This window comes from Danio rerio, chromosome 4 (genome assembly GCF_049306965.1).
Source record: "Danio rerio strain Tuebingen ecotype United States chromosome 4, GRCz12tu, whole genome shotgun sequence".
Classification (NCBI taxonomy): domain Eukaryota; kingdom Metazoa; phylum Chordata; class Actinopteri; order Cypriniformes; family Danionidae; genus Danio; species Danio rerio.
The window spans coordinates 38767225-38780160 of record NC_133179.1 but is presented as its reverse complement, the minus strand read 5'-3'; the positions used below and the strand labels follow the sequence as shown (position 1 = coordinate 38780160).

At 40.0% G+C, this 12936-nt stretch overlaps 1 protein-coding gene and 2 long non-coding RNA genes across 3 annotated transcripts in view; 2 read left to right on the top strand and 1 right to left on the bottom strand.

Annotated features, from left to right (window-relative positions):
- Window positions 1-12936, top strand: part of LOC141381752 (uncharacterized) — a 537547-nt gene that overhangs the window by 424241 nt on the left and 100370 nt on the right. The window lies entirely within an intron of this gene.
- The window catches only part of LOC141381781 (uncharacterized), a 157920-nt gene that overhangs the window by 142666 nt on the left and 2318 nt on the right, over window positions 1-12936 (bottom strand). The window lies entirely within an intron of this gene.
- LOC137491427 (tripartite motif-containing protein 16-like) lies at window positions 3287-7532 on the top strand. Its single transcript, XM_068220613.2, has 5 exons — window positions 3287-3297; window positions 3380-3553; window positions 4521-4694; window positions 5627-5673; window positions 6292-7532. The coding sequence occupies exons 1-5, from the start codon at window positions 3287-3289 to the stop codon at window positions 6822-6824; spliced, it is 939 nt and encodes a 312-aa protein (XP_068076714.1). The 3' UTR covers window positions 6825-7532.

Here is a 12936-nt window from a genome sequence, read left to right as displayed (position 1 = left end):
CTTCCAATAGTGAAGTCCGGCAGGCGTGTTGACGGGAAGCATGCAACGCAAAGTTTGTGCGTAGAAACCCCTCGTGAATCCAAAGCAAAAAGACGTCAAAAAAAGTTTTACTGACGTAAAAAAGTTAACGTCAATAAAGTTTTAGAATGGGCAGAGTTCAGCCCAGCCCACTCTGTTACTGTCCAATAGCCTTGGCTACTGAGCGAGACCACGCCTCTCTTTTCCCTGGTTGTCTACGCCCCTGGAGTGAGAGACCCCTGATCACGCTTAGGCATAAAACTTTACTGACTGTTATCAAAACTTCAATGAAGCTCTGTAATTAACTAATATCTGCAGATACAGTTTATCATTTAGACTAATGTTCCATTTAAGCCTTATAGCTTCAGTTTGACACCAGACATCACAGCTTTTATTAAATACAGTTAATTACATGCGTTACACATGCTACAACGTTTCATTTACATGCACCCTATAGACCAATTACCAACCTACGTCACACATGACGTCACACGGGTCCCCGGTTGCAGAAAAACAGACAGGCTACAGTGGGAAAGATGTCGTGTTTTGCGGTAGGATCCTGAATTCGAGTCCAAAAATAGAAAACTTAACTTTTACCATACACCACACACTGCTTTAATACCGACAGACGTCTTTGGCTAAAAGGGAGCTGAATGAAGTGAGGAGCTAATTAGAAATGCTGGACTCTGCAGTTCTCATGTCATATCAGGTAAGCTCACGCTATGCTGAATCATAATCATCACTCATTTTTGATTCCAGAAATGATTTCAGCAAAAACAGTTACATGTGGTTAATTAAACTGCTGATACTGAATGCTAAGAATGAAACGTGAAATTAAGGTTACATTTATTAAGGTAAACTTAGTTTTATATTCACACATTCATTTAGTGACAACTTGTGACACTCTCCCTATATTGTTTACCACGGCACTTTGAATATTCAGTCTGAAAAACCTGCAAGTTTGACTTGAAAACAACATTAACACTGTTTATTTGACTGTGAACAATGTTGTATTTTGATAGTCATTGGCTGCTGCTAATATAATTTTGCTATTTAGAGTTTGCAAATAATATTTTTATGAAATTATATTATTAAGGAGAAAGTCTGAATGTGCGAATATAAAACCAACTTTACCTTTATGTGTAGGTTTACATACCCTGCCGTACAGGTGAAGTTCACTGTCAGAATGCAGTCTTTTTGCGTGTTGGTGATTAATTACCCAGGCCTCATAACGTTAGCTCCGTCTTGTTTCCTTGTCTTTGGCTAGGCGGTGTTTAGCTCTTGAATCTGGTCATCATGGAGCATTTCTTGCACATGACCACAAAGAACAAAATTGTTGCCATCCAAAGACTTGTAGACCTTTAACTTCTCTCTTCTAAAATCACTGGCTTCATTGAGATTGTATATTTCGGGCTGAATGCTCAGTCATTTTGTCTTATCCAATATCCATTGGGAGGGTGCTATCGCAAATGGAGCTGTCAGATGAACGCCGCTCACTTTAACGTTAATTTTGCTGAATCACTGTGCTTGTCACTGGGTGACAAGCTGTTATAATATGCTGTAAGCATTATGTAAACAATATATATATATAATATGTAAGTAATATATGTTATTTTTAAGACAACAACAAACTCTGCACCGCATCTGATGTCATTCCCTTGCTGTAAATGCTAGGGCTCCCGGTTGCTTTCTGCCACCTCCCTGCGCGCGCATCCTGAATGTTTACAAACATGATAATTGGTCTATAGTGAATACACTTGCCTAAATACATAGTAAAACATACACAACTATTAGCAATCAAACATTAAAGCAAAACACACTTTTAAATGTGAAATGTCCGAAGATCGCTTAGGCTTTTGCGCCGAGACAATAAGGGAGCTATTTACTCTGGACAGGAAAAGGGGTGGGAGATCACGCACCCAGAGAGACACACATATATATTTTTTCTTTCTTTGGGTGTAGGAGTTAATTCATGTAGTCATGTGAGGGGCAAAATGGCCAGATTTCCCCAATAGGCCATTACTCAGTAACCAGTGGCGACAACACATCCTTTGTTTTATAAAGGGGGAAAGAAGAGTGTATTGGAATTAAGATAATTAATTAAGAAGGAGATGAGGGGGGCACAATGAGGCTTCCAACCTGCTGATTTTTAACTTAGAATATTACTGAGTCCCTACAGCTGCTTTACTACCTTTTGCTGGTGGATTTAAAATATTCTGGATCCAGGAGCCAATTGCTAGGCGATCATTCTTTTAGAATGTTCACCCTTTAATGTTTCCATGGCAACGCGTCATGTTTGTCACGTAACACACTGCAACCACAATAGCGCTGTATGAAAGATGTAGCCCTTTCACTTAGTTTTGTTTTTCTGTTTTAATTCAACATATTCACACGCTTGCTCATCCTGTCATCAGCTACCTGATATCTCAATTCACAATAACGTGTAAGTGATCTTGTTCTATAATGTGAGATGGCCGTCGCCATGTTTACTTGCGGCAGTTCATAAAAACAGAACACGCAGGATTCAGCACACAAATTCACCAGTTGCTCCCAAAATACATGCAAGTGAGTGTCTGGTGAACTTAGAGAAGAATAGATTCAACTTTGTAGCCATGTGTATCTGATATGAATAAAACACATCAGCAATTTATATTTGAATGGATTATTAGACTTTCATAGACTTTCTTGTGTTTCACAAACTCTAAATGTCTTGTTTTACTAGTGCTTGTTTGTATTTACATGTAAATGTTTATCTAAAACATAAAATAAGCATTAGGTGGTTAAAACGCTGCATAATTGTGATGATATGACGCGTCTTTCTCTGGCATAGCACCAGCCAACACACCTGCTGTTGAACTCCCTTCCTCCTCATCCCTGTCTATAAGGGCTGAACTCTGTATCAGTGCACGAAAGAGACTATGTTCACTCCGCTAAGCGTTGACCTAAGTGGTTTTTTTTAACAATCAAGTGTTACCGTGTTGTGCAACACAACGAATCGATTATGAAATTTGTTGCCAACGCTCTTAGTAATCGTACTGATTTATATACAAGTCCTGCTGGGCAGCAGCTTACACAACTTTTTTAAGTGTTGTGAAATGAAATGCGCTGGACGAATGTCTGCATTTGCCCAATAGAAACGAGGCAGCCAGCAGGCAGAGAGGAAAACACTCCATGGCAACGCTGCTGTAACTTTCACTCATTTGAAAATGTTTCTCTGCCTGCGTCAAGTTCAGCTGATGTCCCTCCCCCGAGAGCCATATACCTCACCATGATTGGTGGGCTTGTTCAGCTCCACACACAACATTGTAAAGTGCCGTACATATCAAACTCAACATCAATATTGTGTTTGTCCTCTACACAGACTACAGAGCTGTAATCTCACTGTTGAGTGCTGTGAGAGTTTGTCTTCAGCTCTACAATCCTCAAACTGTGTGCTGAGAGAGCTGGACCTGAGTAACAATGACCTGCAGGATTCAGGAGTTAAGAAGCTCTCTGATGGACTGAAGAGTCCAAACTGTAAACTGGAGACACTGAGGTAAATACTTTTCCACTCAACAGCAACTACAAAAAGAGAGTTACATATTGACTTAACATATTGGTAATATGAAGCCCCTTTCCCCACTCAGTGTGTTGGCAGATTGGCAATGACTGTATTCATATCTATACAAGTCTGAGTGTAAAGGCAAATATATTCAAAAGCATTACTGAGTAAAATACAAATGCTGAATTATCTAATTCTTTTTCTTATATACAAAGATATGACTGTAAAACAGTTAATCAGTGTATTTATTGATTATTTACACTGCAAAAAAAAATGTTTTTCTTACTTAGATTTTTTGTCTTGTTTCTAGTTTATAGAATATTTAGATGAATTGCCTCTAAGTTTTGTACTCTTATTTTATATGTTTATATATATATATTTTGTTTATGTTTGTAAAGTTTGCTGTTTTCCTGAAAACATATAAAAGTCTCATGACAGTCTTATTATCTAAACTGAAGAAGTGTCTTGGCCTTGTTAATATTTGGACTCTACAAAGGTGGATTGACTACAGCTCTAGTGACTGTCAGACAGGAGACAGACACCAATAGATTGAGTTTGTGTGTTTACTTTATTTGCAATATTGTCCACAATATAATCTAAATATGATCTAAAGATTATCTAAAGATAAATAATGGAAATCAGCTCATTTTCAATTACACTTTATACTTCAAGATTTCCTTCTGAGTTCAAATGTGTCTTATTCCTCACAGCAAACTTTACAGCTTCATGTGATGTCTTATGAACTATTTCTCTGTACACTTCTACAGATGATGTCGAGTCCTTATCAGCAAACACACTCAACATGCTCTATATCAGGGCTCGATCAATAAGGAGAGCTAATCAGGATGTGTGTGTTCATCACTGCTGTTGACATGAGCAGAAACAGCAGTCAGCATCTTCACAACACAAAGAGATGTGTGATTGTCCAACTGTGTGATGTGGACTATTGCTGTGTTTGCAGATTGTCTGGCTGTATGGTGACAGAGGAAGGCTGTGGTTTTCTGTCTTCAGCTCTGACTTCAAACCCCTCACACCTGAGAGAGCTGGATCTGAGCTACAATCATCCAGGAGATTCAGGAGTCAAGCTGCTCTCTGAACAACTGGAGGATCCAAACTACACACTGGACAAACTCAAGTATGTGGAGCAACACTGATGTTGTAGCGCTGAATGCTCTTAACTCTTTCCTGACAGACATTTTTATTTATTTGTTTTTGTGATTTTTACTTAAATGTGACAGCCCTCTGAATTATCTTTAGGCAGGAATATCTGACCATATTATATATTAAATTAAAGAATCACCCTGCTTTCAGACAACAAAAATGTTTAATCTATTTTCTCAATCGTCTATTTGTGTTTTATACACAGTTAACTGCAGGAAGAATCCATGACAAATTTACATTGATTACAAAAAACTGAAAATATATTTTTCTAAAAGCTTAAAAACATTTAAATATCTGCATTTACAAGATATAAAGTATATAACACACACACAGTACCAGTGTTTGTCTTTGAGCTCCACAGTGAATCAGATTTGTCATCACAGTTGTGAATGTGTAAATGTGTAAATGAGTGATTCCAGCAAGTCTCATATCACTAACCACACACTCTCAGCTCAGAATGATTGAGTTCTGAGTCTGTTTGGAGATGATGAAGAGGCATTTGACAGAAGATGAAGATCTCCATCATATTTCAAGTCATTTAACACTGAATTCTGCTTTATTATTGTGCTGCGCTTTTGTCAATTGATCATTGAATGAATCCTTCAGTCTTTATATCTGTCTGTTTCTGTGTTTCCATTCTGTTTTCTGTTTCCACATCTGATCTAAAAGCTCTGTGTGTCATTCAGAAGCTGATTTGACAGCTCCACACACACTCATGTTGTTTTACTGCAGTTATTAATGCACTGAGATCATCAGCCAATCACAATCCAGCATTCAGCACACATTCCACATGTCTTATTGTTTGTGTGTGTGTGTGTGTGTGTGTGTGTGCGTGTATGTTTGTGTGTGTGTGTTATAACCTGACGTTTGTGTACTGACTGAATGTGAATCTGTGTGTGTTTACAGTCTGGATCATGGAGGAGAGACGAGGATTACAGCTGGACTACACAAATGTATGACTACACACACACACACACACACACACACATTACATTTACATTACACACACACACACACATGCTCACTCTCTCACAAACACACACACAGTCACTTTCACACACACACACACACACACACGCTCACTCTCTCACATACACACACACACACTCACTCACACACACACACACACACACACACACAATCCGGCTCTCTCTCTCTCTCTCGCTCACACACACACACAGAGAAGTAAACACATGTGCACACAAACGCACGCATACACACTCTCCCTCACACTCACACTCTTTCCCTCTCTCAAACACACACACACACACTTACGCTCACTCTCTCACACACACACACACACAGACACACTCACACACTCACTCACTCACACACACACACACAATCCCGCTCTCACTCACACACACACACGCACACACACAGAGAAGTAAACACATGTGCACAAAAACACACGCATCCACACTCTCCCTCACTCACACACACACACAATCTCTCCCTCTCTCTCTCTCTCTCTCTCTCACACACACACACACACACACACACACACACACACACACACACACACACACACACACAGCTGTGGTTGTAAATGTGTGTGTTCTTGTGTTCAGATGTCTGTTTCCTCACTCTGGATCCAAACACAGCACACACTCAACTCATTCTGTCTGAGGAGAACAGAGAGGTGAAGCTTGTGAGAGAGAATCAGCCGTATCCTGATCATCCAGACAGATTTGATGGTTATTATTGTCGTCAGGTGTTGTGCAAAGAGAGTGTGTGTGGACGCTGTTACTGGGAGATTGACTTGAGTGGAGATGATGTTGTGTGTATATCAGTGTCATATAAGAGCATCAGGAGGAAGGGAGGAGGTGTTGAGTGTGTGTTTGGATATAATGCTCAGTCCTGGAGTTTGCGCTGCTCTTCTTCCAGATTCTCATTCATACACAATAACACACACACTGATCTCCCAGTAGAGCCGCTCAGCAGGAGAATAGGAGTGTTTGTGGATCACAGTGCAGGAACTCTGATCTTCTACAACATCTATAGAGACACAATGAGCCTCATCCACTCAGTCCAGACCACATTCACTGAGCCGCTCTGTGCTGGGTTTTATGTTAGTTATGGATCATCAGTGAAACTGAGCTGAAGACTGACAAGAGATTTACCCAGAATCCTCTGCAGGAGCAGTCAGCAGCAGTGTGTGTGTGTGTGTGTGTGCGTGTCTGTGTGTGTGTGCGTGCGTGTCTGTGTGTGTGTCTGTGTGTGTGTGTGTGTATATGTATATATTATATATGGCTGATTCCAGCGTTATGGACGTGACATTTGCAGTAAAAAAAATGAAACATGTATACTCAGAGAAGGTATATGTTAACAGTATATTGAAATATATGTTTAAATTTTTCTTACCCCTTAACCATGGAGTTCAGGCATCAAAAAATATCAGTCTATGCAGGTGTTTTATATTTAAAATGATGGCAAAATGAATGCGTTACGGACGTGACAAAAAAAAAACATGAGTTTGTATGTGTGTATGTGAGTTGACATACTTTGTGAAAATTCTTTGAATAAAAATGCAGAAGCCAAAAAAATATATAACAGTCAAAAGGATAAGGGTTGGCTCTGCATGTGACATATATAATTCATTTTATTTACTTTTTCATTTTTGCATTAATGAGAAAAAACTATCGTTACGGACGTGACTTGTCTTCGTTACGGACGTGACCGCTCTGAAATTCACAGTTGACACATCATGAAAATCAGATAAATGCTTTCAAAACTTGACCAAAGACCTATTTGTGGATATCTTTTGGGAGTGTAAACCAATAAACTTTAACCTCTGAGACATCTGAATGGTAAGGTTGCTCTTAGTTGTGTAAATTGCTTCCTTGTCCTCATTTGTAAGTCGCTTTGGATAAAAGCGTCTGCTAAATGACTAAATGTTGCACAATTAATCAAACTTAAATAGATATCACCTTGTTATATTTAATTCGTTGTAAGATTTCCCCTATATTAGGCACCAGATTCAGCAAAGTTCAGCAGGTCGACCCGGAGACATGAGAAGAGACCAAACTGTAGTTAGAATGGTTTATTCTGCAAGCCTGATGATAAGGATGAGCAGGGACATATATACATAGTGGGCTGACCTTTAAAAGTTATACAGAAGAAGGAAGACACTCTTAATATGGGCATGTTATACAAACAGAATAAAGAAGAAATGTATATATAGCGGGGACTTTCCAGTGTGGAAGATATCTGCAAGACCGAAACCAGACGTTGACCTTCAGACCTCCGATGCACACACACACAAAATACCACAGACACTTCTGCTTCTCATGCAAGCACACTTAAAAGAGGACAAAATGTTCTCTCAGTCCCCTCTTTTAGGCCAAAGGCCTAACACAGAGGAATCTTATCATATCGTTGACCCATCATACTGTCCATTGTAGCATAAACACGATTCATCAAACATTGTAAGAGAAAAGGACCACAACAACAAACAAGAAGGAAAATAATACATACAGGAATTATCATAGTAAGGAAAGGAGTCACCCAGCCGAACAGACCCATCATCCAACCCCATGTGGTGTCTGGGACATAATCAGAAGTCATAGCAATTTTTAACCCTTGGAGAGTAGACATAGCAGTACTCATTTACATACCCCCCCTGGGATGCTGTTAAGAGATCTAGAGCCATTCTATTTTGCAAAACCATGGTACGTAGATTACCCAGCTCCTTATTCTGGGCCTCATTAATTATTTTTGAGGCATTCAGGAATAGGCCCATGCGATAGTCCAGGGTCTCAATTCTTAGTAGAGCTTTTCCCACACCTATTTGCGGAAATAGAGCCAATACCATTTTACTACCAGTGGTCCATAATTTGAAATCCTCGGGCACGTCAGTACCCCATACAGAGTCATGGGGCTTCATTTCAGGGACACTGCGTTTAACTCTTTGCTGCGCTGACAGGACCTGGGCTGTCACAATAAAAGTGTGATCAGTCACATGCACAGGGGCACACTGCCCCGTCCAGTTGGCCGGTAATGACATGTAGGCGTTTTTTCCACACAATCACCACCCACCCTGGACCACATAAGTGCCATTTGAGGGTCCTGAGATGTCGACTGGGGCCCCTTCTCCCGTGGAGGCAATTTGTTGACAGTTAACAGTGCTTCCCATGAAATGAGAGCCCATGGTCTGGTTATAACACACAGGGTGTGTAATAGAGTGCTTAATAAAAAACCTTGTGGCTAATAGGTGAGGGTTTAGCGTGGCCAAATTTTACCCAAAATAGAGCATCACATGTACCATTTCTAATGCCAATCCGGTATGGATCGTAGTCATTGACAATTATATATGGATTCTGGTACCCTGATCCTGCAAAACTGGCAAAACATTTAGCAGCTGTTTTATTCATGGGTTTGGCATAAAGAGGGGTTTGCTTGGCTGAATGAGGCATAACAGAACATACATAACAACCAGATACATTATATGACCTAGCTAAAACTCATTTACATATTGATACCACATATTATTTCAATTGGATTGTCAGCCCCATCCTCTGCCCATCCAAATTCATGATCATGTGTCCAGCGTTTCAGCCTGGCTGCATTAGCTTGAGCAACAAGAAAGAGAAACAGTCCCAATGTCCATAGCCACTTCATGCTTATCCTTCTAGTAGTTATGCTGCGTGGAGGTGCTAGCTGATGTGGGGGCCCCCAAAATCTGTAAAACAAAGAGAGTCTGCAGACAGATTATCATAGTACAAAACTTATACATTTTTATTATTCAATAGGTGCTCGTTTTATCCTGGTTGCATGGATCCACTGTGGAGAAGAGGAGGTTAAAACGGCGGTTCTGGTTACAGCCACGACATCCGTCGGGGGGCCATATTTGGGGTCCCCCAGTTCTGTGCTCATTTTATTGAACTGTCTAATCATTACTCTGTCACCAACCTTAAAGGGGTGTGTTGGGTCTACCGGCATCGGGGCTGAACCAGAATGTATGTTAGTCCAGTATGCATGCAATGTTGTTAGTAGCTGTTGTGCACATTCACTCATATGAATATCCAAAGAACCGTCACCCAGTGTGGTACCCCTTTGCCTCCATGGTGAGGGAAAGGGTCGTCCCATCACAGTCTCATAAGGAGATAAACCGTGAAGACTTTTGTGAGGAAACATCCTCATGTCTGCTAAAACGACAGGTAGCAAGGCGAGCCAATTTGAATGCCCTGCATGTTACATAGCCTTTCTTAATTTGTCCTTGATAGTCCTATTAGTTCGTTCTACTATACCAGATGATTGTGGATGGTAGGGAATATGTAGCTGCCAATTAATTTGGAGTTCTTTAGCTAGATTTTGTATTACTTTCGCAGTAAATGAGGTTCCCTTATCTGAGTCTATGGCACATGGTATACCGTATCTTGGAATGATTTCTCTTGTCAAACATCTGATAACTGTATTAGCATCTTCCTTACTGCATGGGAAGGCTTCAACCCATTTTGAAAATTTGTCCACAAAAACCAGTAGATATTTATTAGGACCCCTCTTTGGCAGATGTGTGAAATCTACCTGCCATTCCTGAAAAGGTGTTTCAGGGAGGGGCAATTGCTGATGTTGAGCTTGAGGTTTAGTGATATTATTTTGAGCACATATCAAACATCTATCTAGCGTGTTATTGACATGGTGCTGTAAATTATTGATGCATAAAAAGGAACTCATTGTGTCTATTAACTCATTGTGTCTATTAACTCATTGTGTCTATTAACTCATTGTGTCTATTACCCCTCTTCGGCCGCGGTGTGTAACACCGTGAAACTCGCGGACGAGAAAAGGTGCACAGGATGATGGCAGGCATAAACGGCCTTTGCCATCTAGCATTATTCCATTAGGATCAGTCGTGGCGTCACATTCAGACCAGTAAGTATGGTACTAAGTATTTAGTAAGCTGCTGTTTTAGATTTGTCAGGAGCTCCTCCTGATCATCTTTCCACGCGAGGCGTGTTTTTATACGAGTGCGTGTCTTTTTGCCCTCATCTGTTTCTTCCTTAACAGTTTCTGTTTGTACTATATCAAGCTTGGGATCAAGAGCAGGTATTTTTGTTGTTATTTTTTCATTGTCATAGGACGAACCCATTTTGGTTTAAAGGATAAATCGATAATCTGCCCCAATTAGTTGGCAGTGACGCGAACTGCGCAACAGCATGTCTACAAATTGCAGTGGTTTGTCCACTTCGGGCAGAAGAGATATGAGATCTTTAAGAACAGAGGGTGAAGGGGGAATTATTTCTATCCCTCTTGGTTTAGCAACCCACACCGCAGCCACATTAGAGGCTGAGGCAGTGCCCTCCATGCTGTCGGAGGGGTCTGGTTTAGTTTTAATCATTTCTGTCAGTGACGGATAAATAGAAGGCACTGTAGGAGAAGCACTTACAGAGCATGAAGCTGCAGGCGGAAGCCCCGTATAAGGGGGTGGTGATATCATAGTTGTCTTAGCAGCTGCGAGAGAGCCCCTCTTATCTGCCTTACGGGCAGTATTGCTTCTGCTTTTGGGTTTGGGGACAGATTTCAAAATTTTTTCAAAATTTTAGGTGTAAAAATGCCTTTTTTATCTCTCCATATAGAGCTCATTGTATACCATGTGTCATATCCATTCATCATATACTGATCATTCCATTCTGGATCCCCATATCAATTTGTAAGCTAACTGAAGGAAACCTGGGTCAAATGTTCATTCCCTAGGAAAGTCTCTCCATTGAGATTGTCCCTCTGTCCACCCAGCTAAATTGGACAGCCAGGGTTCAGTGTAAAAATTCCCACCCACATCTATCCATCCATTGCTTTGGACTCTCACTGGGTTCTGGTTTTGGATATCCTTGTCCCATATTGCTGAAGCTGGTGCGTAATACTTATTTACTAAAATTTATTAAATCCCCTGATTTGTGGAACCCAAATTTAATCAGGTACAACAACACAAATCCTTCTGTGCAATTTACTGTTTGAAGTAAACTTGACAGGCTAGCAAGTGTCAAATTAATAAATTTTCCTGATTTGTGGAACCCAAATTTAATTGAGTACGACGACACAAATCCTTCTGGGCAATTTACTGTGGAAAGTAAACTTGCCAGGATACTCTGTGCTCTAGAACACAGACCTCTCAACTCAATTGTAACTAAAATCTTACGATTTCCTGAGATACACCGGAGCAGGCAGTGTGAATAAAAATTCTCTTACCTGATCAGATGTATCCCGGACGAGCCCCCAGATCTGTAAGATTTCCCCTTTATTAGGCACCAGATTCAGCAAAGTTCAGCAGGTCGACCCGGAGACATGAGAAGAGACCAAACTGTAGTTAGAATGGTTTATTCTGCAAGCCTGATGATAAGGATGAGCAGGGACATATATACATAGTGGGCTGACCTTTAAAAGTTATACAGAAGAAGGAAGACACTCTTAATATGGGCATGTTATACAAACAGAATAAAGAAGAAATGTATATATAGCGGGGACTTTCCAGTGTGGAAGATATCTGCAAGACCGAAACCAGACGTTGACCTTCAGACCTCCGATGCACACACACACAAAATACCACAGACACTTCTGCTTCTCATGCAAGCACACTTAAAAGAGGACAAAATGTTCTCTCATTCGTATTATGGTGTTTGTTGTTAAAGGTTAACGCACGTTCGAATGTTCAAAACTCAATTCGGAAACAATGTTGCATGCTAACATGGTGCTTTTATACTCTGAATAATATAGAATTAATAATAAACATAATCAGCTATAATAGGCCTATGTTTATCGGGCTCCTAAAGTTAGTGTTTCCAGACAAACTTGAATTAAATCATTGCCCGACTGTTGCGCAACCGTGTCTACGTGGAGACTATTTAAAATTAAATTTAATTATTATTATTATTAATTATTAAAATTAAAATTAAAAACAACCATAGAAAAATTGTCATTGGTTGTAGGCATGTGCGATGGATGACTATAATGTTTATATTTTTAGGCTATAGTTCATAACCGATTGTGTAAAATATTGAATTAAATATTTACAGCTGCAGGTCCTATCGATTTTCTAACAAATTTAATACTCCTATAAATGTAGTTAAAGCTTAGATCAATATCAAGATTTTATTCTTATTTTGCCGCCTGTAAAATAATTTTAATAAGCACTCAAGTGCATTTGCCGGGTGCTGGAAATCTTTGAAAATGTTTTCATTTTTATGTAGGCTATAGCCTATTTTCAAGCTTTGAAAGTG